This window comes from Coccinella septempunctata, chromosome 8, assembly GCF_907165205.1.
Source record: "Coccinella septempunctata chromosome 8, icCocSept1.1, whole genome shotgun sequence".
NCBI lineage: Eukaryota > Metazoa > Arthropoda > Insecta > Coleoptera > Coccinellidae > Coccinella > Coccinella septempunctata.
This window is the reverse complement of record NC_058196.1, coordinates 30115427-30141709: the sequence shown is the minus strand read 5'-3', so window position 1 is coordinate 30141709 and position 26283 is coordinate 30115427. Positions and strand designations below refer to the sequence as shown.

The 26283-nt window shown below is 37.6% G+C and overlaps 4 protein-coding genes across 10 annotated transcripts; 2 read left to right on the top strand and 2 right to left on the bottom strand.

The window, feature by feature from the left end:
• Window positions 1–299: 299 nt before the first annotated feature.
• LOC123319391 (double-stranded RNA-specific editase Adar) lies at window positions 300–14399 on the bottom strand. Of its 2 annotated transcripts, XM_044906319.1 has the most exons (10): window positions 14252–14398; window positions 9600–9737; window positions 8029–8361; window positions 5842–6291; window positions 5429–5582; window positions 3756–4018; window positions 2821–3080; window positions 2310–2461; window positions 1917–2250; window positions 300–614 (listed from the first exon to the last, which is right to left on the bottom strand). In XM_044906319.1, exons 1-10 carry the CDS (start codon window positions 14310–14312, stop codon window positions 459–461), a joined length of 2301 nt encoding a protein of 766 aa, XP_044762254.1. In that variant the 5' UTR covers window positions 14313–14398; the 3' UTR covers window positions 300–458. The 2 variants fall into 2 exon arrangements, with proteins under 2 accessions (XP_044762254.1, XP_044762256.1); XM_044906321.1 differs by lacking the exon at window positions 8029–8361 and having other exon boundaries at window positions 14252–14399.
• On the top strand, window positions 10404–13290 carry LOC123319392 (MAPK/MAK/MRK overlapping kinase-like). 3 transcript variants are annotated; one of them, XM_044906323.1, is made up of 11 exons: window positions 10404–10545; window positions 10601–10715; window positions 10974–11063; window positions 11122–11202; window positions 11352–11481; window positions 11592–11770; window positions 12010–12114; window positions 12169–12333; window positions 12451–12559; window positions 12624–12919; window positions 13068–13290. In XM_044906323.1, the coding sequence occupies exons 1-11, from the start codon at window positions 10527–10529 to the stop codon at window positions 13237–13239; spliced, it is 1461 nt and encodes a 486-aa protein (XP_044762258.1). In that variant the 5' UTR covers window positions 10404–10526; the 3' UTR covers window positions 13240–13290. The 3 variants fall into 3 exon arrangements, with proteins under 3 accessions (XP_044762258.1, XP_044762257.1, XP_044762259.1); XM_044906322.1 differs by having other exon boundaries at window positions 12163–12333; XM_044906324.1 differs by lacking the exon at window positions 10404–10545 and having other exon boundaries at window positions 10668–10715; window positions 10974–11067; window positions 12163–12333.
• A 123-nt stretch (window positions 14400–14522) lies between the features above and the next one.
• On the bottom strand, window positions 14523–22417 carry LOC123319390. 3 transcript variants are annotated; one of them, XM_044906317.1, is made up of 5 exons: window positions 22278–22417; window positions 22018–22222; window positions 18361–20522; window positions 15999–16435; window positions 14523–15511 (listed from the first exon to the last, which is right to left on the bottom strand). In XM_044906317.1, the coding sequence occupies exons 2-5, from the start codon at window positions 22166–22168 to the stop codon at window positions 15439–15441; spliced, it is 2823 nt and encodes a 940-aa protein (XP_044762252.1). In that variant the 5' UTR covers window positions 22169–22222; window positions 22278–22417; the 3' UTR covers window positions 14523–15438. The 3 variants fall into 3 exon arrangements, with proteins under 3 accessions (XP_044762252.1, XP_044762251.1, XP_044762253.1); XM_044906316.1 differs by having other exon boundaries at window positions 22018–22406; XM_044906318.1 differs by lacking the exons at window positions 22018–22222; window positions 22278–22417 and adding an exon at window positions 21756–21913.
• A 293-nt stretch (window positions 22418–22710) lies between these two features.
• Window positions 22711–25906, top strand: LOC123319041 (DCN1-like protein 4). 2 transcript variants are annotated; one of them, XM_044905884.1, is made up of 6 exons: window positions 22711–22943; window positions 23442–23529; window positions 24764–24933; window positions 24988–25175; window positions 25237–25444; window positions 25517–25906. In XM_044905884.1, exons 2-6 carry the CDS (start codon window positions 23447–23449, stop codon window positions 25582–25584), a joined length of 717 nt encoding a protein of 238 aa, XP_044761819.1. In that variant the 5' UTR covers window positions 22711–22943; window positions 23442–23446; the 3' UTR covers window positions 25585–25906. The 2 variants fall into 2 exon arrangements, with proteins under 2 accessions (XP_044761819.1, XP_044761818.1); XM_044905883.1 differs by lacking the exon at window positions 22711–22943 and adding an exon at window positions 23238–23370.
• Window positions 25907–26283: the final 377 nt, after the last annotated feature.

The window sequence follows — 26283 nt, the reverse complement described above, 5'->3', positions numbered from 1 at the left end:
CATAATATTAGCTCCTGATTCTTTCTGTTCACATTTGAAACAAACTGAACTCAGGTTTGTTTGTGTTAAAGATTTTGAGGAACTAGAAGTTTCTCTTTGAAACCTCATTTGTATCAAAGATAACATTATTTCGAGAGGTAAACAGAATACTTTTTCTTCGGCTTCAGTTTCAATATCAAACTTTCGAACTCGACCACTAGAGGAACTCCGAATTGACAGAAATGTTTTCTGTAAAATTCATCACCATGACATGGTACTCAGTCGGCCATCGAGGCCGGTAAAAACGAAACGCAATAAAAGATAATGCAATACTTTAATAAATCACAGAAACAATATTGTACACTTAAGACAGGTTAATAATCATTAAAGTCAGAAAAAAAATAAATGACAAAATCTGGGACATTATCTAACCTAATCGGAAAAGGGATTTACGGTTGACCTTAAATACCCTGTATGGTTTAAAATTGAAACGCGGCTTCCGCGGGTTCTCCGCTCTCATCCTTTATTTCGGGGCTGGGTTCCGGTAATTGAAACATATCCTGCTCGATAGGTTTCGTTACCCAATTGCCTAGCCCCGCCTTTTGGAATGATTGGTACAGGGCTCTCCTCGCCACCTGAGAAAAAAAATTACATCAAGAATAACATAATGGCATACACTATACTTCATTCAAATTTATTTTAGCAGTCGGTTGGCCATGAAATAATTTTCTCAAGTTTTTGTAACTAGAACGAAATTAGGTTGGCACTCATGAAATGTCGCTAATGTCATAACGCCGTTGCCACAACTAATATAAATTTTTATTACGAAAATGCCGAAAGTGATTGAAAAAAGAGACAGGGTTTCAGGAAGTGCTATTTAGAATTCAGGTCCGCTCATTCAAATAGTTATAACCTAATATTCTAAAATCCATAATACGTTAGACGGTAGCGAACATATTCAATGTAAGAGAATTTATATAATGTTTCATCTGAATCTAAAGGACTTATATTTCAGCTGGATATTTCCACAATCAGAAAGATTGTGAATGAAGAGGATGACGAAGAGTTTCCTTCTATTGGGAGACCCAAAAAAGTGGTGGCATTTGAGAATTTTATGTTTGAGTGAATTAATGCGAGAAGTTTACTACAGGATTTTCGATAAATGTCATCGGAGAATGAGTTCCCTAAAATGGATTTTTCTATTTTTCATTTGACTTGTCCTATACAATGTAAATGTCTTAAGGTACTAATAAATACCTAATTATTTTATTTACATCAACGTATTAAGATGAATAGCCCCGAATACGCGCAAGTTGCCATGTTACTTGTTTATTCATGTGAAATTTTTGTTCAAAGGTGAAGTTCATCTTAACTTGAAACTTCCTTCAATTCCTTTTACTTATATTGATACAAGATGATTTTTGTTGAAGAATTCAACATTCTTGTAATTATCTGTTAATTCCGTCGGGAGATACTCATTCCCAACCACTGCATCATATTCATTTCATCTTCGGGTTAATATTTTTGAAATCTACAAATGATGTGAGCCACTGAAGATATCGAACATTAACTCTCCTCAAGCTAGTGCATATTATGATATTATACTGATCTCTTATATTGCAAATAACAATTTGGTATGCCTTCAATCAGTTTGTATAAACTTCAATTATGTTCGTCACATATTTTCCGAAGAGATTCGACATTGTGATAAAATACGTAATAACAGAAACTTTCACGTAGAATGGGCAACATAGCGTTGATTTGAAACCCAAAAATGTTTTGACAAGCTTCATAACCCCACATTTTCGTACTATACAGAGTGAAATGTGTCAAATTTCCATGGCCAACCGACTGCTAAAATAAAAGTGAATGAAGTATAGTTGAAAAATAGTATCAATGCATGAGAAAGGAAGCGTTTCACAAGAAAAACAACTCACCAGGTAACTTTCATTGGCCAGTTTCGCTTCGCAGTAGACTTTCGACTGGTAGTTCGGCAACGAGTTCTCAAGCGGCAAATTCACGGCCAGATTGTGGTACTTCAACATCAGCGTGTTCTTGCAGAGCTTTGATATGCCGCCGCCCTCCAATTTGCCATTTTCCGTGTTCACAATCTCGACTTTGGCGTCGCCGTATACCCAGATCACAGCGAAGCTAGGCGCCTTCGTGGGATACCGCACTTCCGTTGAGGTTATGAGATACGCCGGCGGCCTATTCAACATGAACGGTGGCGGCAGCCCTTGAAGGGCGTTCTCTATTCGTCCGTAAATAGCCCTAAACAGAAATAAAAAGATTTAAAGAGATAGATTTCGAAAACTAACGAGATCACTAACCTGTACAAATGTGTTTCGTGTAGCAGACTGCCCAAGACTACACTTTTGAAGTATATCGGTTGGATGAGGTTAGATAATAAAGATCCCTGTATTCCCAAGACATTCCACTTACATATTTTATCTGAACAAGACATTGTGAGTAATCTCTCACCCTGTAAAATAATGAAATATTGAAAATCCTTTAAAGTTCAGGTCGTTATGAGGGAAACAAGCATTCCCTCTACACAATGTCAGGACAAAAACTAATTCAACCAATTGATGTTGCCAAAACGTTTAAATTTCCATTGATTAAAGAAATAATCAAGGGTTATAATATAAAATACAATACAAAAAAAGGTAGAGAATTTAAATTCCGAAGATTCGATTTGCTGGTTTCACTTTTATTCGATTATTTTCGTTGGAAAATGCTTGAAATGGATGAGACATTGGCGCAAAGTCAATTTTATTCATTTTTACAGGGTGCTCCGTTTGAAATAACGAAGATTCCGCAAGTTTCATGCTGAAAACTCACCTGTAAAACTCCATCCCAAGTCTGAACCGGTGAATGAGACTTTACTGGTATGGTTCCTTCTCCGGATTCAATCTTTGTCCTCAACTGTCCTCTGGATATTCTGTTAGGATGTTTGTCTCCTCCTATTGCGTCCTCATGGGGACTGAATATTCGAGCATCTCCACAAGGTGCTGTGTTAATATACAGGTGGAACTCGATTTCGGGCTTCAGGTGGTAGAAATCTTTACCGTCACCGGTAAATATGGATTCTTCAGCGGTTTCTAAAGAACGGGCTCGAGGTTAAATCAATGCAACTTATGGATGAAAGGGTAAATGGGCAGAACACCCATCTTCACTTAGGTCTTGTTTCCTCAACCATTATAGGATGTAATTTATAACTATCGAATCGAAAACGAGACAACAGATACCTAATTTTGCTGTTCTCGGTTAAGAGAAGCTGATAAAGTTCAACTCACAACCTACAGACCTCTGCAAATATTGCAGAGCAGGCGTAAACATCGACTCAACTCAAAACGAGACAAAACAACCGAAAGAAACTGTCAGGGGGAGACAACCAATACTTACGGCCCAGATCAAGCTAAATCCCTTGCTGAATAGGACCCTACTATACGAGAAAGTTACGTTTATGCTGATTGTTAAATTGCTTATCGTTGAAAACTTCGGCAAGCTTGAAAGTTTCTCACTTATGACTTAACTCTTGGTATAGTCTGTAAATCCAGGCAACTAGCAAACTTGGTGGCAGTGAATTCTTCAGAAAAATTCAGGCACAAGTTGGCACAAGTCGGCACAAATGTGGCACAACTACATAAATAAATTTTCGCCGAAAAAAACGAAAGTTACTCCTTCCTTTACCTTGTTTTTCGTGAAAGTTCAGTTCCCCGCCGATCGTTTCTGTCTCGTTTCGATTTGACCACCTCAAATTCCTACCCACTCACCTGGCGAAAGCAACAGCGTCAGCTGATCGTACAGGTACGATATGAGGCATCGTCGAGCAGCGATCTCGGCATGTAGATCGTTCAGTGCAGTGCCGTTCATGCTCATGTAGCTGCCCGAGATGCACTTGGTGCCGGTGGTGATAGCTATGACTTTCGCGCTAGAAAGATCTTCGCCTTTCATTTGTACGACGCCAGCGAGTACCTTTCGCTTCGCGTGCATGAGATCGTCGGCCATCAGATTCATAAATTTTTCGTTAACCAACCTGAATCACAAGAATCATGTTTGAACTATGGTGGAGCTCGAGTTAGTGCGCCCATACGGAAGGGTCGATTTCATTATCACTTTGATCTTTTTATAACAAGCATATAAAAGAGATGAAATAATAGAACAAACAATCGATTCAGAATAAGCACTTCTTATTTAGTATTTATTGATAATTTTTGGCTTTTATTCGTTTTGCTAAGCACAAAGTAAATCAAGGTGTTACATTTCCCTTTCTTCCTTTGTGAAACATAAAAGTTGACATTGCTTGTCAGTTGTTGCTAACCTAACCTAGCGTGACATTTACTGTCAGAAGACAGGACCACAGATTTTCCAACTTCCTCCTATGATTTTTTCGAGCTGAGCAATGACAAAGTAAAGCAATATGATTATCCATATCCATTTGCAAAAATGTTTGTTTTATATTGATGATTATGAAGATAAACGTCAACGAATTTCATTCCACTGAAATAGTGATAACAAAATCGACCAGTCTTCTAGATCCCACACAAAAAAAAAATCTCACTACTACAACTTCCGTCCAAGCTGCCAACTCAAAGATTTTAAGAACTTTTTACCACTAAGAAAGAGAAATTTTCAAACGAATTTATCATTTATCAAGGCGCAGTTTATGAATATTTATGAATAACGCGAAACTTGAGATGACGAATTCATTATGAAGCTTTTTTACCAGTTGTAGGAAATTCCTTGGCATCTTGGACCCAAGTTGTCTCTAAGACAAAACACAAATTCAAGAATTCTATCAAACACAACTTTCAAAACAATCTGAAGGAAAAAACTAACTAAAAAGACAAGTTGTAACAACTCCATAATTTCTGTTAGACTGAACACCATAAAATTTAAAAAGAAACGAAACAAAATGTGAGACAAAAGGATTCCTATAAATAACAACACAAAATCCTGTCAGACTTAGATCTCACGATCAATAAAAGACTAAGACTCACTTACGTATTCCCCACCAATCATGAGGAATATCTTCTTCATTGAACCTTTATTGGGCGCCATCTAAAAATTAAAAAGATATATAAAACAGGTCAGAGCCACCCGCCCTCCAGTTCAAACATACAGTTTCCTTTACAGACCTTTCCACACAAGAATTCCGGTAAATTTGACAATTCTGAAGGGCTGGACCGATTCCAACCAAAATCCACAACAGCTTCAAAACTGCGTATAAAAAGCGCCTTCAACCTAGGTAGTTAACAAGCTAAATAGAAAACGCCAACCCCTAAAAGATGTTTCGAAATGGAGGGTAGGGGCTTTGGCTCATTTTATATTTCTTTTTAATTCATCAGAATGACCCAATCCAAAAACGGTACACCCCAACGGACACGATAAACCCAAGTTAACGTGAGTACCACTTGAGAAACTTTTTTAACCGCACACAACTGACCTTCCAATGTGATCCGCCTTTTCCTGCTCCTGAGCAGATATGTTAGTCCTTCTTATACCTGGTGATGTGTTGTTAATGACCGGAGTGTGTATATCTAAGAGTGCCATCAAGGCCGTTGACGCAGCAGCCTTCTTTGCGAATTTTTTGCTTGAGCCTGAAACACGCCAATGATGAAAGGATAAAAACTTTTCCTATACACCAAAAAGTGATCATAATCTACATGTTTCCTTGATTATTATATTAATAAATGACTTGTGACTAATGAACTACTATTCACTAGCATATCATGCTCGTTAGGTGACAGATTATCTTAGTTTTAGTCTATGGTTTAGGTTTAGGTTAGGTCTGTCAAATTGTGGAATGACGTTGGGTTGGGTTATGTCAGGTTAGGTTAGCTGGCCATCGAATCTTACCTGTACCAGAGAATTTTCTGCCGTTTATCTGAACTGTGACCTCATATCTGAACTGGAGATCTCGCTCGGTGTCGATACACTCGTACTCAGCGTTTGGAAAGGCCTCGTTCAACTGCATGACGGGGCCTTTCTGTTCTGGGGTCAGTTTTTTGGCCGGTTTCTTTTTCGTTTCAAACTGGTCCAGGCTGAAGTCGCAATTGGTGCTGTCGGGGCCTCTCTTTAGCCTCTTATTGTTCTGGAACTGTATGAAGGATTTCAGAGCCTCCTCGGCGGCCGCGCACTTGGCCAGCTTCTTCGATCTACCAACGCCGAAATACTGTTGTCCGTCCACTTCAACCGAGATTTTGAATGTTGGAGCGTGCGATGGTCCGTGCTGCTCCATGACTACGTATTTCAGGCCGGAACGTAGTTCATTCAGGACAGACACGGGGTTTTGTTCGCTACAATCCTCTGCGGAAAAATTCCTTAATTCAAAATTATGCTTTCCTTATTTATAAAACGACCAAGAATTGCCAAATATACGGAGAGAGAAAAAACTTTATTGACCAGTCAAGCTGCTCGATCGATAGCCGTTTGACTGGTCAAAGTTTTCTCTCTCTGAATTTGTATTTTGTTGGAAAATGCTGGTCAATATTCATTTTCAAATTAGGGTAGTTGAGCTCTTTAAAAGGCAACCCTAGGTTTTTAAGCCGAAACTGGATAAACCTCTTGTTTTTGTGTGTATTTGGCCAATCATGGGGTTTTTTGTCAGCCTTTTTCCATACTATAAGGATAAAATACGCTTAAGAAGTGATTGATGTTTTTGTGGTGTTATCGGAAATATGATAGTGTGTAACTCCGAAAGCAATAGGAATTTCTACAATGAATTTTTTTTTCATTCCATGTTTTTGAGTTTTCGGGACAGAAAACCTATATTAAATTTCAAACAGATAGTTCTAAGCAGACCATAGAGTCGTTAAGGTCTTTATAAATGATTCTAACATCGCAGTTGACTGCGATTTTCTCTGCGCTGTGTTTCGAACTAAATATCGCAAAATTTCAAAATTGACGCCCACTGCGATTTTAAAATCATTCATAAAAACCTTATAACCCAATAAATAAAGCAAGAATTCAGAATGATTTTTTTTTTACAAATATAATAACAATTCACTATACAGACCAACTTCATTCTATGAAATACTAGAAAACCTTCAGGATATCTTTACAATTAACAAGACATTCATCACAATAAAGCATGCAAGAAATTGTTAGAAGCAGGTGGTGTAAACGAATGATCAAAACATACAACATTTTCATACCACTAACCTACAATATGATGCACAAAGTTAATGAGCAAGCTAATATCAATTTTATGATTTGTACGACGAAATTGCTAAAAGGAAAAGGTGTGTTCAAGAAAATTTGTCGTCAAGTAGAGAATTTTGAAAGTTGAAGATATGGGGAGTTAAGCTTTTAAACATCTTTACAACTAAATGACATTATTAATCTCTAGGGTAATTTCCGATACGAAAATTCTCAATGAAAATTGCTAGCAGATTCTTGCAATGTTGTGTTAAATAGCATAACGTTTAACACTGAATATTAACCTTCAAAATTCTATAGCCTGCTTGACGACAAAAGCATGTTAGATGATGTTAGTGAAAAAATGCATGAGTGTGTAATTTTAATACTGAATTTTTATTCAATGACAAAAATATTATCTGAATCGATCATATAATTTTTTTTGCCTTGATGAATTTTGCAGTGGCGCGTTCAAAATGTAGAATTTGTTTTGGGAAATATTTCGCTTTTTGAAATGAACCTCAATCCCCCCAATGTAAGGCTGGAATATTAAGTACCTCACCCCACATAGCGTTATGTGCAAAAGGAAAAAGCCATTTCCATTGTATCTTCTTCAGTTTGTCATCTTCAAAAGCTTTAGGAACTTTTTTTAACTCCATTGGTTCCACTGCTTCCCAAAAAGATTCTGTATCTTCCTCTTCCATCCATTACTGTAAAATAATCTTTAGAAGAATATTCTATCGGACCTAGAAATGGACCTTGGGGAATACCTTACAATGTTTCCAGTAATATCAGTGTTTAGTAACATAATTCACCACATCATACATAAACCCCAGGACTCATTACTTCACTGAACGAACGTAACAGACCGACAGAACGAGGTATTGGCGATCTCTATCAACTCACCGCCTCCAATACTTCCGTTTCCTTCAGATCCAAAGCCGCTGTCAACGTCATCCTTGCAGAATTTTGCAGGATCTAGAATCTCCAGAATCTTCTTGGCTACGCGATGTTTGGCCAACGACTTGGACCTGCCTTGGCTTTGGTATTTCTCACCATTGAGCTCAACTTCAACGGTAAAGATGGGGTTGTTGGATGGGCCCTTTTGTTGGATGAAGTTGTACTTGAGCCCTTTGTACATTTCGTTCAAGATAGAGACAGGGTTCTTTACCGTGTGATCGCTCACTTTCACCTTCTTGTGCTTCTTAATCGGTTTCTCTGTCTCTGTCGTGGTTCCCTCTGAAAAAGCGGTCAAGGTCAGCCTGTATAATAGGCCCCCCTTGCTTAACACGGGCCTTTCAGAGGCGATTCCACAGATCCGAAAGAAATTAAGAAGTGTTGAAAGAATCTATCCTCCCAATATGATACAATAATGTGAAGTCCGAATTTTAATCTTAAGTAAGGTATTTGCGAAATTTCCTTAGCGCAAGACAAACGTGAAAGAAATTGAATTTATGAAAGAATAAAAGAAAAACCACCAAAATTTTGCCAAATTTGTCGCTTTCAAAAGGTAAAATTTCCATAGGGAGTGTCCATTAGAAGTCTATATTTTCAGTTTTCAGACCTACCCAGTCCAATTTATCTTTCCCAGTAAACTTCTTATGGGCACTCCCAAAGGGACACCCTGTATAGGAAAAAATGTTAAAAAAATTACTACCTTGACTAAAAGATAGACAGTGTCTACAAAGTTGAAATTGAGATACAATACATTACTATGATACAGATTATCTAACAAGACTTGAAATACGGTTTCTACTCATTACTAGATTATAGCTCAAATCAAACATGAACTACTAGCATTCTACTTTCTTGACAGAATGAGCTTATATTAAGAAATTTCATGAGGTAAAAACATTCCATCGATCATCAATGTCATTGACCATCGTAGAGCAAAAACCATAGCCGGAGTTATTTGAATCAAGGAGAAACATAGAAAATGCATGATTCACTAATGGTTATGGTGTGTGTTTAAAATTAGAATGTCAGGAAACTGAAACTACAAATAAATTAATTCAACAGTCAAAGCATTCCAAAATAAATAGTTTTGATAGAGGGGCAAACATTCAAATATAAATTGTTAATTATATCAATTTTTTTCTGTGTCAAGAAACTATCGACAATTTGATATGAAGCAAATCTGTGTTTGCCATTTTTAGTTGATGATAAGTTATTCCACAGAAATGTTTTTTCATTTCATCATTGAAAATCGCTCAGGCATGAGTATTATAATCAAGTATTCCTAAAAAACTTTTTGAAAATGAATAAGTTTGTTTTGAAATTCAAAAGATATTTCTTGTCAAATAGTTGGTACTTCTTCATATGTTGCAGAACTAGCATAACCAGCTTTTTATGTTGAATGTTTTTTGTGTGGTCATATGATGGGAGTACTGCGATAAGCATGTGATTGTGTATCTACAAGCAATGATAACATTTTCAACATTGGAATTTCGAAGGAAAACTCACCCCCAAACACTTACCATATAAAGATTGGTAGTTTCTCTTCTGTATCTGTGGTGGTCCATCGCACCCTTGGGATATCTGGGATTCGGCTACGCACTCAGATGTGGTATCAGCGTTATTCTCTCCCATTTTTCGGGTTTTGGCTCTATCGAAATCTGAGAGACGGAACACTCAATGTTGAAGGGAATATTATAAACGATAATTCACTCTAACATTCAATATAACCGAGTTTTGCAGTTTCAACAAAAATAGGAGCAAAGAACTAACGACGATGCCGAAGCAGTACAGAGAGAAACTGTTGCTTTTTTTTTTCGGCACTGTCAGACTCGGCAATGTGTTATGTTGGTCGTTACTTGTGAAAATGAAAATTGGGAATGAGAATTTTAGAAGTGGCAAAAAATCGTTAATTTAAATCGCAGCAATCGCACATATTAACTACTGTCAAATTATTTCTGACATGTGCCAAATTTGACACGTGTTTGTTAGGTTAGGAATTAGGTGATGTTCGCACGTGGTCTTTAATCTAAGGGGCCTTTCACACTATTCTCATTGAAGGTTTTGGAAAATTTTGTAATTTTTGATTAGCTGAACTCTAGGCTCATCGTTGTGAAAGACGATTCTAGTAATCTAGCGACTGTGAGTCGTGAGCAGAAATCACTCAGTGGTAAATTCAAATGAGTCTAAAATTTTTCATTGTCCACATTTCGAGTGAAAATCCTTGAAAGGCAATATCCAATACAATGATCAGTTCGTATTATTCTTACAAGATCCCAAGATGAACAATCAAATTTCATCACTTCACCTGAATCGCAGGTGTTCATTTCTTATTTCCCATAGGTTTCCCTAACAACTCAATTCCATCAATTCGTTTTTCAGTCATTCAACTCGTTGACATTTTCTTCCATTATTCAAAATTATAGAAAATATAAAAGTTTTTAGGAAAAATGTCAAATTTTCAAAGCAGTAAGTAGATGAAACTTGTTCGAGATGCGTACTGATAGTATCATTTCCTTTGCAGAATACAAAGTACTGCAGAAAATTGGGGAAGGTTCTTTTTCGGAAGTACTCAAATGTCAAAATCGGGAGACAGGAGAATGCTTCGCTGCCAAAAGATTAAAAAAATCATATAAATCGTAAGTTATTGACACGAAAATTGTTTAAAATGGCCTAAAAGTACCGATTACATGCTTGTATCAATTAGATACAGAATTTTTATAGACTATGTTGGCCTCTCAATGCAAAATTATGCATATATACGACGATATTACTAAAAAATAAACCGCCTTTGATGTTATACCCTGACCTGAAGCTAAAAATTAATCGCTTTTAAACTATTATATCAGATTCGATTTCGAGCCATAACAAACGTAAAAAATTGAATATTTTTTCAGTAACGAAGGCGTGTTAAATTGCGCCGAGATCATAGCGGCACAGAAAATTCCCTATCATCAGAATGTCTTGAATTTGTTAGAGTTTCATTAGTAAGTACGTCATATTGAAACCGCCCAAAACGAGGTTCTGATCCATGCTACTTTTCAGCGAAAATTTGACGGGAAAAGCCATTTTCATTTTCGAATTGATGGACATGAGCATGTATGATTTGCTGAAAAACCGTACCAGGTAAGATACAGTTGTCAAAATCAAGAAGCAAGCTATCTCAAAGTGTATAGCTCTTATTGTTTGAGATAATAAAGCATTTCAACTTTTTGGGAGAGTTAGATAAATGTAGAAGTCAAATTCTCAAGGAATCTTTTCTGTCGTGCATCTAGGAGGCTTCCTGAAACAAGAGTCAAGTTCTTCCTGTACCAAATTCTGAAAGGACTGACTCATCTTCATAACCACGGACTGTTTCATAGAGATGTTAAGCCGGAGAACATCCTGATCAAGATGACAACTTCAGTAAGTAAAATCCCCCAAAATTCGCAGTACCAACTTTACGCCATTAGATTATTTTGGAGGTTATATCAATGGATGAAGGTATCAGTCATCTGATATTTCTGATTTTTCAGGGTGAGCTGATAAAATTGGCTGATTTAGGTTCGGTGAGGGGCATATACAGCGAGCCTCCTTACACAGAGTACATATCTACTCGTTGGTACCGTTCGCCAGAATGTTTGCTGACAGTAGGAAATTACGGACCCAAGATGGACGTTTGGGCAACTGGATGCGTATTTTACGAAATGCTGACGTAAGTGTTGAGCAAAAATCAACTCTTGCGGTTTAGCCCTGTTCAATAGAACATGCACAAAAGGGCATTATTGAGGTAACATATCAGAATTGCTCTTAATGGCTTCTTCTGCTGTTTCCATCGCCAAAAGCTTCAAGTGAAGCCGTAAAAATATGAGATATTTGTTATGCTTTTTCCCGAAGAAGATGGCAGGTCTAAAAGCCGATATTACCCCCTTCCTAATCCAGCACTATTTTCAGCCTGAAGCCCCTTTTCCCTGGCTCCAACGAGCTGGATCAGCTGCACAAGATTCATGCTATCCTAGGCACGCCCAACGGAAAACTGCTGGAAAAGCTGAAGAACAAGTGTGTGAGTTTCCCCTCAAACGTACGGAAGTAATCGTCACTTTCTAGGTCTAGGAACTGCACCTGCTTCCCCGAAATTTCGGGAACGGGACTCCAGTGTCTGCTCGGGGATTTCAGCGAACACGCGAAGCGTCTGCTCAAGCTGATGCTGGAGTACGATCCCGACAAAAGGATAAACGCCAGGAGACTGCTGCAGAGCGTCTACTTCGACTCCATTAGGTAAAATAGACCGAGTGAATCGGTTTAAAGTTATTCACGAAAATTCTCACCTTCTGTAATTTGAGATACTTTACAAGCCTGTAGACTTCTCTAAAAAATGCCTAACCTAACCTGCAGATTTTGCGAGGATCGATCCGAGCATCTGCCCTACCTTAGCAAGCTGAAACTAGAGCAAACAACCAAAAGCCCGGAGGGCAGTAGACTCTACCTCAGGAATAAACCTGCCGTAAGACCATGAACCATGAACATCTACCAATAATAGCCTATTTCCTCTACTCGAACCTTTACAGGTACAGGAAAAACGCAGCAGCAACAGCTACAGCCTCAACAGGCAGCCCAAGAAGGAACAGGTCAGACCCAGGGAATCGGGGAGCTCCAAGACTTCGACCCTGAAGTCCTCCAAGACCCTCCTGGACGTGACGTCCACCCTGTCGGGCAATCGCAAAAGCTCTAGGTCCAAGGGGACCGAAGTGCAAGAAGCCAAACCGTCGAAAACGTGGAACCCCAAGCCTCCGCTCTTCATCCCGGTGAGGGACAAGTCCAAGACTAGGAAGCCGTCGGGCGACAAGTTCAGAAAAACCACCAGGTTGGTCTTCAACGGAAACTTGACAGTCGGGAAGGTTCAAGCTTTCTTCTCTTTCAAGGTTTCTCACTTATTTTGAACCGGAGTCGATAGTTCCACGATCAGAAGTTTTAAATAATTCTTCGATTAATGATGTTCGATTTGTTTTTAGTAATTTGGCTCAGTTTGCGCACGCGCCGCTATTGACGCAGAAGGAAATCGCGGAGAACAAAAGTTTTCAATCGAAATCTTTCGTACAGCCGCTGAGGAAATCTTCGAGGAAATCGTCTCAGGCGGACGAGAAATTGAACAAAAATCTGGATAAATTGAAGAGGACGACATGAAATCTCGAAATGACTACGTCAAATTTCAGTAGAATAAAGATTTTATGACAATTTTTTTATTTCATTTAAACATATGTTGCGCCAGCTCCTGATGCGGAGCTTAAAGGCCACAAAATTTCTCTGCGTGTAAAGCTGCATCCACATTATGCCGCTATGCCAAACGGCAAGGCCACTCGGCAAAGCCGTTGTGCCTCATTGGCCTCGAGTAGCTTCAGTTGCAATTTAGACTGTGTACACTCATGTTAATGTGGATGCGTCTTCTCTCGATGCCTTTACCCATAAAGAAAAGTGTCTCTGGCTTTACCGAAGAAATTTTGCCGCTCGGCAAAGCCGCTCAGCACACAGCGGCATAATGTGGATGCAGCTTAGCGCGCGCTTTGTTGTGGCTAAGGTACAAGTGGCAATTTTGAAGCTGTCGAGGTTTCGACAGGATTATGCAGATCGAGAGCTTTAAGAAGCATGATTTTGGTGAGAATCGGAGAAACGGTCTCTGAGTTATTTATTATGGCCGTATGCATCATTTCATTAAACTCAGATTAAGCTCTTAAACGAGGTTTAAGCATAAAATCTCTACGAAGAAAAGACTTTTAAGGAATTAATCTCTTTTAATGAAACGGTGCATACGGCCATTAAATTTTCCAATAAAATTGTTGTGGGCACGCTAAAGCTCGCAATTCTGAATCTATTGATATGAAATTTCGCACATCCGAAGCTGTATCGATTTGGGTCAGAGTCGTTTCAGCAATTTTGGAGTTTGTTGAAATTTACCAGAATTTCGGTTCTCTTTCAAGAAATTTTGTGCTTGTCAGATATGGCGATAAATAATTATTATTAATGATAAATCAATGAATTTACCTTCAGGAACTTATCCTGGGTTATTAAAACTCGGATAAACATTGAATGTTGAGCAAATAAATCTTGATTAAAAAAATTTGTTCAGATCAAAGAAGGCAACATATTCCAGAGGAAACGAATTGAATTTCAAAGTAACTAAAGGCTGTGCCATACTTACCATTTTTTCCTTGTTTGTAGCAAGAAAATATATTCTCATATTGAGCGATGGAACACAACATTTCACTTTGTCTCAACGACCTCTACTCACCATATCCTCTAATTCACTGATAACTCCACACCAGTGGAGCAAAGATTAACTCCTGAATTATCAGTTATCGCAACTACGACTCAAAATATTGTGGTAGGAACTGAGATAATCCGGACTTATCACGAATCTGTCGAAATATTTATTTAAAGGGCGAGTAATGCCTACAAAGGAAACACTAAAATATTGTCCATAGTTTATTATAAAAAAGTAGATATAAAATTATATCACAAACCTTATCGAACAAGTAATGGTAACATAGGTGTACTTATTATTAATATAAAAATATTGCACACAGATAACAATGTTTACTTATAGCACCATACACAGCCAACACAATGCTGTTATTGTTCTCGTCACCTTTCAATAAAATTTGGAAACCTATCCCCTCATTTTCCAGCACCAAAATCTTAACCAACTAGTTTTAACATTCAGAAAGGCAATCTGATATGTTTCAGTATAATTAAGTATATAATATCAAAAATATATTTGTATAAAGTTGTTCCTATTACAAATTTGTACTTAAAAGTTGATTTGTCAAAAACGTGATTATACTACTTAAAACTAACAATGAACACCTAAAACTATCAAAAACTAAGTACCAATGTCAAAGCTCGATATTGAAACAAACATAAACAATATTGCAGTTCACCGAATAACAATGGATATAAAAGTATACACAGCAAGAAAAACTTTTGAATAAATTAAATTGTTTAAACATGAACATCGAAAATGGGTGAGACTTGATCAAAACAATCTATCAACATGTTTTACCAATTTCACCCATCAACTTTAAAATTCACCATCGCGGTTAACAAAATATAAATGAAATCTATACAACTTACTGTACTGTGTTAGATGCATTTTGTCCAAACAATTATCATACATATTAACACTAAAAAGAATCAAAAAAATTTCCAAACATTAAAATATCACCCAATCCAGACAAACTGCAAAACATCGAGTGTTCTTAACATTTATGAGGAACCAAGACGCTCTTTTTCACTTACCTAAATATTTCTTCTTGAACAAACACATCAAAGTTATGGTCATAAAATATATGTGTGAAAAATTTTAACAAGTATCAGGAATATACTACATCAGAGATCGTTGGTAACAGGCGTGTCGCGTCTGATCTTGATTTTTAGCAGCCCCGGATTCATTTTATGAAATCTAAAAAAAAGAAAACAGTGTAAATTATAATGCATAGTCTATATACAGGGGTCAGCATAAGTCAGGCAACCAATTTGCATTAAGATAAATAAATGCAGCGTCAAAATATATTTATTAAAAAATAATACAAAAGGTATTCGAAAAAGGGTTACTGTAAGTGCTCAGATTTTTTTCGACAGCGCTGCCAGACTTATGAGCGTTGCCGGACATATGTCGAAATTTCGAGAGCGTTGCCTGACTTATGCCGACCCCTGTAGGGTGTTTTAAATGGTGAGGCTGAAATAAAATAGAAAAACTCCCTTTTTGACGGAAAAATAAAGTTGACTTAATTCGAATTTGTGGCCTGCATGCCACATTATTGTAAGTTTCATTGATTCGAAACGTTTTTCTTAAACTTTTTTAAAATTTTATTCTTTTGAGTTTATTATTCTTATTCTTCGTGATTTACTTCTAGTTTAGTTATGGTTGTAGTTAAGTAAATTCTCACCTTATATTTCTGGCTTCGAGTCTTCGTATCACAGCAGGCCTTATTTTGCTAACTCCGTTGGCGCTCCTGTTGCCTCTTCCGGTTATAATAAGTAGGTCCTGCGTTTGTTTCCCGGCGGTTGCGTTCAGATGCTCGATTTTACCGTCGATGAACACGTCCAAGGCGGACACGGCTTCCTTAACGAAGAGGTAATGGAGGTCCAAGGTGTTCATGTTCTGCAACTGCTTCGAGTTTTCGTCTAGGAAAACCGTGGCAGCCTTGTTGTTAGCCGTGTCGTAGTACTTGGTCTGCTGTTGAGCTAGCACCGAATAAAATTGAGCTACCTCGGTCTGTCCTTTGCCGTGGTGCTCTCTGGCTTTCTGATACAGTTCGTTTCGCTTTTTGAGGTGGTACTCTGCCTCCTCCCGGTACTCAGTAGCCGATTTAGTCTTATCCTCCTGTAAGAGAATGGGAATATGTAATTTAGCCGTCAGAAACAGTCACACAATTCGAGTGCGGATAATTGGTCAAAAAAAAAACCGTTTAACCAAAAATCACCTACACAAAACTTTCAAGATAGTGAAGTTGAAACAATAGTAGATAAAATAGATCCTAGATCTGTACAGAAATGATGTAGTTGGAGAGCCGACGATGATAAATAGGGATTTACTCTTTCTGTAGGCTCTCAAAGATGTAAAAAAAATCGTCAGGTGCACATACTCGAGCTTGTCAGATTAAGTACTGCATATGCCCTACGTGTCTCTGATTATAAATTCATGTTAATCCGACAGTTTGCGTGGTGGGACTGGCCGTACGGAAGAGTTGAAAATGAGCGTTTCAGATTTTTAGAGGATATCTTAATTGGACCCAAAGGAAGCTACTTTTCAAGGGACTGACAATTCGGACGTGACGCAAGGTCACAGCGCTCCTTCGAGAATGCAAAAAAAATCTAGCGTGTCAGATTTTCATACAGATGGTTAATATCGGTGTTGCAGACGTGTTGATCCATTAATCTGACACTGATCAGGACGGGTTTTCTTAATCTGACACTATGAGGATGATAACAAAGCATTTTTTTTCAAATATCTCCCTCCCTGTACCTCTAATCGTTTCTGTATTCATTATGAAAGTTGTAGATAATAAAATTCTATACAACTTTTGTCTGAAGCCATTTTACATACTCTCGACCGTTTTAGAGTTAGAGGGCGATAAGAACTGTGAGCTTAGCCACACATGCGAAACCAAGACCAATGCAGAAACTCAGTCTAATGTACATTCATCGCCATATATCTCAAAAACGTTCAAACGTAGAAAAAATTGCTTCGGACAAAATTTGTAGAAGATGTTATGCTCTACAACTTTCATGATGAATGCGAAATAAGTTTGAAGCCCAGGCGAAGAGATAATTCAAAAAAACTGATTTTTGTGACCTTCATGGCCAATTTTTATTGTTTCGGCTTGCTGAAACTGTCAGATTATATTTTTTCCGTTATTCTCGAATCATTAGCTTCAAAATAAAATAAAAGGCCACCGCGCTCGAGAATGTACACGTGACTTTTTTAGCAAGTTTGGCGCCCTCCCACACATTTTCGTCACGCTTAAATTGTCAGATTGGGAGAACATATACTTTTCTACATGTGTTTACCACATATATCTTAATCTGACACGCTCGAGTATGTACAATGATCGTTTTTTTTGTAATATTCTGACAGAGTGTCCTAGACAATTCCCCCTATATAAAGATCTAATTTTTCGTGGAGGTTCTCTTGAGAGTCCAAGGTACCTCCGTTAATTGTCCATTCAAGACTGATTGACATCTCGGGTGGCTATGGAAAATTGAATTTATGTTGGTAATGGCCCATAAGTTGATGATTTCGTGTTGTGTAATTCAGGTTGGTATTATTGATAAACAAACAGTGATCTATAGACTTAATATATGTGAATCTATGCACTGATGGCAGATAGTTTGAATTTTTTCCTGTTGTTTATGTTCTTAATTTATTGTAACAAATTGAAAACATAATTGTATCAATTTTTGATGCCGATTAATATGCTCTGAATATGAATATTTCTTGTTTTCAAATACTTTTCTAGGTTATATTTGTATATTCCAGTTCTGTGATTAAAACTCAGAATTTATTGAAAAGCTTTTGTGACCGGATTTTGAGCTGCATCTGGACTTTCCAGGCCTACTGGGATGTCCAACATTCTTAAATAGACTATAATTAAACCGACACGATCGAGTAAATCCCGAATTTCCCTATCGGGCTCCCCAACTACTGGTTACAAACAATTTTGACGTCCGCACAGTCTAAAAATTGGATTAAAAAGCTTTTTTGACATTGTGCCCGTAAGGCAAGCTGATGGATAAACGTATAACTACCTTAGCTGACGGTTCACAGTCTATATGAGCCTCCTCCAGTTCCTGCATCGTAGACTCGCTGATGGGCGGCTCCCTTATGTTCCCGCCTGTCGAACCTACGCCCGCCTGGCCTACGGAAGCTATCAAATCGTCGACAGTCTGCTTGTAGTTCAGCTTGTTGGCGTGGTATAACTGCAGTATGACGTCCTGTTCTACCTGGGGAAACGTCTCGAACAGCTTCTTCTTCGTGAGCTGTGTCGCCAGGTCGTTGGGCGTCTTCAGCGCCGGCATCTGCCTCTTGTGCAACCGCAACGCCGCCTGCTCGTTCATGATCTCCTGCAGACCTTCCGGGGGCGGTTTGCTAACCGTCGATCCATTGTTCTCTTCCTCTTGCAATTTTCTGGCGAATGTTTCATCCTCCTTGACCAGCACGTCCAGGATGCACTTCTGGTTGTCCATCTGCTGATAGACGGACTCCACGTAGAAGGCGTAAAGCTGCCTGGCCAGCGTCTTGGGCAGCTGGACGACCGGCTGAAACCCGATCGGGAAATTGAGGGCCGGATCGCCGAACTCGCCCACCAACTGCTGGACCAACAGGTCCCCGAGGTTGAGCTCGATGTTTTGATTTTCGAAGGGCGTCGCCGGGGTCTGGGAGTCTAAATCCGAAACGGATCCAGACGGCGAGGTCCAACATTCGTCCTCCGACGAAGACTCCGGCGTTGTGGATTCCTGCACCTTCGGGGTAGTTGGTAAACGCTTCTTTATGGCTCCGGTAGACGGAGACGGGCCCGAATACTCCGTGGCTACGCTGGCTTCGTTCAGCGACTCCACAGACGCGTTTTTACCAATAACGACCGAATTTTCCTCCGGCATTTGCTGATCGTTAGTCCGCTCGTAAATTAGATGCGAATAATCCTTGTTATCCTCCAAGAAGATCTCGAAAGTCATGTCGAAATTCCCCCTGCAATCGTCGTACATCTGCCTGATGTACTCGGCCGGCACTTTCTGGAAAATATCGATCAACTTTTTCAAGTCCTCGTTTCTGTCAGGCCGAACGTCTTCCACGGTCCAACAGCCCTTGTCCAACATACCGGGCCTGTTAACCGCGATCTCCTTTCGCGTTTCCGTGATCTCCCTGTTCCTTCCGTACAAAACCTTGACATCCTTCTCTAGATGGAAATCCAAGATTTCCGTGTTAGTTCCGATCTCGGCCGTCTCGGGCTTTTTGACTGGCGCGATAGGCGCAAAGCCTTCTTGACGTGTGGGAGTCTCCACGATCCTCCATTCTTTAACGACGTTGTTATCTACGCTCGTGTCCCAGCAGCCGAAATAGTTGTGCGTTTTTGGCGACTCCGACAAATTGAGGTTAGATACCCCGTTCACAAGACCGTTCATTCCGTTCTCTTGCGTGCCGCTTTTGTCGTTTAAACTCCGTATTTCGTATTTGCTTTTTTTCTTGCTTCTCGGCAAGGATAGATCGGGGTTGATGGCGTCGTGGGCGGAACCGACAGTAAGGGTAAACAGGGGGGGAACTCTTCTGAGCAACGGTTGTTCCTGGTGGGTGAGGGGACACTGGTAATGCACCAAGAGTTGCTCAGCCGTAATGCCCATCTCGTACCTCGCCAACATGTTCTCAATGGTACGTTTGGGAACATTGTGTTGGTTCTTACTGGTAAGGTCTTTGCAACTGAAGCACCATCTGGTGTTCACCTCCAGAACGCGGATCTTGTACCCGTTCCGCACTGCCATCGCTACGTAATTCTTCATCTCCCACATTTCGGTGTTGGTGTTGTCCACGATCAGGGGACTATAACCTTCCTGCATCCTGTAGTCCACGTTCTTCTGGTTCCACTGGTGCGCCTGGCCGATCTGCCTCGCGTCGTACTTGTACTTCCCTCTGTTCATGAAAAAGTTGTCGGCGCTGTGTATGTGATGCCCGTAGTTCGGATTTTTGTAACAAGCCTTCAGTATGGATTTCGCCAAGTGCGATTTACCGCTACCCGGCAAACCTCTCAGTATGAGCAACACTCTGTAGCCTTCCAAAATATCGTCGATACATTCCTCTATCTCCTCTATCGAGAAGTACGTGTCGGCGTTATCTATTCTCGATTCGCGCTTGCTCGCGTGCAATGGACGCATGACTTTGCCCGTGAGTGCCTTGAGGTGCAAATCCGCCATGGACGCTGAAAAAATAAACACCTAATGTATTATTTGAATATAAAAATTCAGAAATATCTAGAAGGAGAACCATAAAACAGCAATTCCAAACCATAGACATTGAGAATATCTATGTCTATGTTCCGAACTGGTTGATTACTCTGTGACTTCCGGAAACCACAGGAGGAAACTTGGATATATGAATCGATGCTTCGATTGATAATTATGAGAATATAATATGAACAATTTATGAAATGTGAAAATTATTTAACGCAACATCGAATTTCAGCTTCCATCTATCGTTTCCGGAAGTCACAGACTAATCAAGCAGTTCGAAATTGCTGCTTTCCCGAGTTTTATCCGAAAAAAACGTCCCCAGAAGAAATATTCGAAAAGTGACCTTCCGTTCTCAGCATTTTTTCATGAAAATCCCAATAAACCGTAGACTTATTACCCAAGCTATGGCATACTATGATATACTGGATGTTCTATTTGACTATCATTCGTTGAAATATGAAATAATATTTAAAAGCTGATGAAATTTTGACATTTCGTAGGAAGTTGAAATTACGCTTGCATTGTGAAATGGCAATTAGGTTTACGATAGCTTACGGCAAGTTCATTGTGTATCTATGTGCCATTATAGTTACGGATTACAGTTCATTGTGATTCAATGGGCTACCGATTAAGTTCATTGTGATTCAATGGGGAATTAGGGTTGCGGATTACGTTCATTGTGAAGGTGTACTCAGAAAGGTACCGTAAAGGTTGAACATTTCGAGGAAATGATACTTATATTGGAGTAATTATCCAACAATCAGCATAGCAAAATTGAAAAACAGTTCCAGCTAACAGGAATTACCTACATCTACATCTTTGATCTGAGTATGTTAACCTAAGTCTTATTCAAAATATGCTATTTTTCAGGGAGAGAATTGCAAAAGTAAAACAAGCTTTTTCAATGAATATTATGAAAATAAACTCAAAATAAACATCAATAGAATTATTAAAAACCAATTGTTTTATTACGTTAATTTTTTTTGGCCTGCTGAGGACAAATGTTTCGTAATTCTACATTATTCTACTTAACTTTGGAAGAATAGCAATTTACCACCTTTTTCGATAGATCATACAAATTCAACATAAGCATGCGAAACGAACGTTATAAAACAACCTTCTTGAAAAAAAAAACAATTAAGATTGCTAATTTGAAAATAATAAAAACTTAGATAAAGAATTTAAACAGAATGAAAACTCACCCAATAGTAAATGAACGAGCAGAATTAATAACTGCAGTTTGATATAATTATTGAAAAGAGATTTTCACTTATGAATTAATGAAACAGGAACTGCTATAAAAGCGAATAGCAAAATAAGCATATAAGGTAATAGTTTACCTTGACAATGTTTAATCTAATCTGATGAAATACCTCTCATTAACGAGTTGGGGGATTTTTTCAAAGATACCTATCTATTATGATATAGTTGATTATTGAAAATAGTAAACACTGTAACACTTACCATCAAAATTATACATCTCTGCAATATGATTAATAATGCTGGAACTCAAATAACTGTATTTTTTGCTCAAATCTCTGAAGCAATTGTTCTTTTTCATATTCTCAAAAGCAACAACTCCTGGAAGCTGCGGAGCATTCGTGGCCCAAGACATCTTATTGGGGATAGAAAAATAACTTTCAAAACCCCCCTGAAGGACGACTGGAAACTTAAGCACGAATTGAGAAGATTTCGAAGTAAAGCTTGCTCAATATAATTTCTACCTTTCACTTTCACGAATACCGAGTAGTATTAATATATCACTTAATATTCAACGTTCGAGAAAAACAATAACACTACAAATTTTGTTGATCTTTCAAACTGCGAGTGCCAAAGACAACAACTGACCACTAACTGACGGATAGAACGAAAACAAACCTCACGTGCTTCATTTCATAGAGTCGAAAGATTTTTTTTCTTTTTCTTCTGTCAATTGTTCTTTTTTCAATTTTTCTTCTTCTACTTTCAATTTTTTTTACTTGCTGGGCAAAATGTAATGATTAATTTCTGATTTTATAGGGGAAACCATTTTCATTTAAATGATAAATTTATTGGCAGAAAGAAAGAATTACAGAAGTCAGCCAAAAATTAAATTGAATCAGTTGAAGTTAGCTTCATCATATGCCATCTATACTTCAAATTTGTAAATATATTACAAAATGACTGATTTTCAAGGTTAAAAATGCCCCAGCTGATGCTTATATTGGAAATTTAATTATTATTTGTGATTAATATATCTTTTGAGAAACTATACAATTTTAAACATTTCCAACTAGAAATAGTGAATTACTGTCACACGGATTGATATAAAGTGTACCATAGGTTCAATTGTTAATTAAGGATAAACTGAAGATAGTTGGATTCTACTCAGTTAAACAGTATTTAGGAAGGTACTGTTTTTTATTTTCTTTGCAAAATTTACTCCTATGTATACGCTATGAAAACAGGCCACATCCTTTTTTTCATATATCAACAGCGCAGTTGGATTAGATGGAATCCAACAATTTGGTTTGAAAGGTTGTCTCATCTTTCAAGTCACCTCACCTATCAGAAAATATGAAAATTCAATAAATCTGAATCTTTGCGACCATACTTCAACACAATTTTTTTCATATCTTTCAATTTACATTGAAATTGGTTGCGATATTTTCAAAATTTCCATAAGATCTATATTGATAAATTCAACTACCCATCGAATAGTCATAAACTTCAAAGCGAATGAAGTTTAAAGCATTAATGGCCAATTCATCAGAATTATTTTGATTACAATGGAGTTAGGGCGTGGTTATATTTCTAACTTATTTCAAATGATAAAAGGTGACAACCAATCTGTAATATTTAGTAAATCAATCACAAATCAGATATTTGGAATCTATGTTTGGTTTCAGTTAAAATGCCTCGTGGTAAACGTAGGGCAGCATCAGACAATTCGAACGATGAAGAGAGGAGTAATTCTAAGAGAAGAAATACGAATAGGTATGTAAATCTGTAACTCACTCAATTATACGAAAAATAAGTCTATGAATTGTGGAACCTTCAATCTAGGTATCGTCAAAGTACAGTATGATCAAATTAAGGTATAATTATTATCATGTTATTTCTAGGAATTATTTTGAAGAGAGAAATATGTTTTTGCTAAAGTGTGATATAATTTCGTTCATTACATAATAGTTGACACTTGCCAAATGAAATTTCCTTCTAGTTAATATAGATTGCAACACAGTTGATTAGTTAATGTCTGAGAATTCAGAAGAAGATCTTGATTTTGGCCCTTGCAAATACTAATGGGAAAAGCTAAAGCCAAAAATATTTAAAACTCTATCTTGTGTTGTCATGTGGTAGCCAACTTTTATATTAATAGCTCAGTTGACCTGTACTTTTATATTTAGATTATACTTTCTCATTCACAACTTTTGAATATATTCAAGTCTATGTTGAAATAAATTGGATTCAGATATTTTATTTTTGTGTTTTTAAGGAATATTCTACTTCAATTTCAAATTTCATTCCTTCGCAAAATTTTTTAAAAGAAATTTGTGTTTACTGTGATCAAGGTGAGTGTTTTACTGAAAAAATGATTGTTCTACTTTTACAATATTATGGGTTAAAAAATTACAATATGTACTCACCATCAACCTATTCTTCACTCCTCGTCATGCACATCGACAGTATTGAAAATTAGAAGCCTATTGATTTTGAAAACACGATTCTGAGTTATATTTCTCCTATTTTATTCATTTTAGAATCTATATAAATATTCTAAGGAGGTTATATTTGTTTCTGTGTTAGTAATGTTTGTATGTTATGGTTAATCATTGAAACTACTGAACTGATTCTGAAAATTCTTTCACTAATGGAAAGTTACTCTGCTTTAAAGTAAAAGAGGCCATATGAAGTGATGATAAAAGGTTGACTCAATATCAATAATACCAAAGAATAACAGCCACATTTTATATAAAAGCAGTAATTTGGAAGTTTAATGGTTTAGCCTTGATAAAAAACTCATTTTCTAAGTAGATTTCTTCATTTGAGAAGATTCTCAAACGGTGAAAATTTTTGGTGTATTAATAAAATTTTCTATTTATAAATGTAAAAAATAATCAAATTGTTGGTTCATATTGACGTTTTTCGGCTGAAAAAGTGAATTAATTATAAAAGCAATATAATAATCGACAACACAAAAAAAACTGCAATTTCTGTTCTATTTCAGTTCACGCAGATCAGCCAGGGTGGAGGAAACGCAGAGCTTTAACAACAAAAAATCGTTGGCATGGTTTAGGGAATATACGACTGCCGATGAAACCGATATCATCGGACCTGATGGAATAGAGAGATTCTGCGAAGACATCGGCGTAGAACCTGAAAATGTTCTGATGTTAAGTAAGTGAGTGGAATGTTTGAAGCCGCAGATTCCTCACTTTGCTTGGTTTTCAGTAATCGCATTCAAAATGCAAGCCCGCAGGATGGGGTTTTTTACCAAAGAGGAGTGGTTGAAGGGGTTCGGTGATCTTCATTGCGATTCCATACAGAAGCTTCAGTCGAAGTTTGATTATCTTCGATCTTTACTGAACGATCCAAACACATTCAAAGCAATCTACAGATATGCGTACGATTTTGCTAGAGTGAGTACTCGGGGAGGATTTTAAAACATTGAGTATTTATCCGGTGTTTGGGAACTTTCAGGATAAGGACCAAAGAAGTATGGATTTGGATACTGCAAAAGCAATGCTTCAACTTTTGCTAGGGAGGACATGGTCTTTGTACATCTACTTTAGTCAGTTCCTTGAACAATCCAAGTACAAAGTTATAAATAAAGATCAGTGGTGTAATATTCTCGAATTCTCAAAAACCATATCCATCGATTTATCGAATTACGATGTGGATGGCGCATGTGAGTATCTCTCGTAGTATCTTATCCACTGTTTTTTTTTTCAGCAGCATTAATTAATATGGTGGTTTTCAGGGCCAGTAATGTTGGATGAATTCGTGGAATGGTTGCGGGAGTACAGGGCCAAGACAACAAAAAGTTGAGGTTGAGACGACACTGAAAACTAGTTTACATCATTAAATTTGAATACACACTTTGTGGGTCTTTCAAGTAACCAGTGATTTCGGATTAAAGCTAGGAGTACAGAATCTTGTATAAAAAATTAAAACATTCAATTTCCTGAAACTATATATACGGAACTGGATACTATCTCTATTTATTTGTTCTCGTGAATTTCCTGGGAAGATTCTTTCTGGGAAATTCAACAAAATCGTACTATTTTATGAACTTGGGAGTTCGCCCGAATGGAACCCCCGTCTTATGTGAATTATTCCGATTGTGTACAATAAATTTTTTTCAACACTTTTCGCAAAGATTTTTTTGAATGTGATAACCATTTTAGCCTTGTTAATAATGTTCGAATGTGTTTTTAATTGGATATCTACCTGTTACTTATTCCGGATATTGTTTTAAAACTTGTTTAGCGACAAATAATAAACATTTTAACTATGTATGTTGAACATGCCAAATTACATTCTTTTACACGAAAAACTGTCTGATTGTTTTCTTCAACAAGACCATACGAATGTAACATACATTACTCACTTGATGAGATTAATTGTCAACCTTCCGTGAGAATAATTTTCGATGAATTTACAACTTTTTGACGCACGCAGATGGCATGATTCACAATATCAGGAAGTTGGATGAATTCATTTTTAAACTGGAAACATGTTAATTTT

Coding starts and splice junctions, on each gene's coding strand:
- LOC123319392 (XM_044906322.1), top strand. Junction 11,771..12,009: donor GTATTTTACGAAATGCTGAC/GTAAGTGTTGAG, acceptor CACTATTTTCAG/CCTGAAGCCCCTTTTCCCTG. Junction 12,560..12,623: donor ACCTCAGGAATAAACCTGCC/GTAAGACCATGA, acceptor GAACCTTTACAG/GTACAGGAAAAACGCAGCAG.
- LOC123319391 (XM_044906319.1), bottom strand. CDS start 14,312: ATGTTGTGTTCCATCGCTCAATATGAGAATATATTTTCTTGCTACAAA. Junction 2,462..2,820: donor CTTGGGATGGAGTTTTACAG/GTGAGTTTTCAG, acceptor ATTATTTTACAG/GGTGAGAGATTACTCACAAT. Junction 615..1,916: donor TGGCCAATGAAAGTTACCTG/GTGAGTTGTTTT, acceptor TTTTTTTCTCAG/GTGGCGAGGAGAGCCCTGTA.
- LOC123319390 (XM_044906317.1), bottom strand. CDS start 22,168: ATGTCTTGGGCCACGAATGCTCCGCAGCTTCCAGGAGTTGTTGCTTTT. Junction 20,523..22,017: donor AGAGATGTATAATTTTGATG/GTAAGTGTTACA, acceptor TTATTTTTTCAG/CGTCCATGGCGGATTTGCAC. Junction 15,512..15,998: donor CTCGAAGCCAGAAATATAAG/GTGAGAATTTAC, acceptor TCTTTTTTTTAG/ATTTCATAAAATGAATCCGG.
- LOC123319041 (XM_044905883.1), top strand. CDS start 23,322: ATGGAGTTAGGGCGTGGTTATATTTCTAACTTATTTCAAATGATAAAA. Junction 24,934..24,987: donor TGAAAATGTTCTGATGTTAA/GTAAGTGAGTGG, acceptor CTTGGTTTTCAG/TAATCGCATTCAAAATGCAA. Junction 25,445..25,516: donor TTACGATGTGGATGGCGCAT/GTGAGTATCTCT, acceptor GGTGGTTTTCAG/GGCCAGTAATGTTGGATGAA.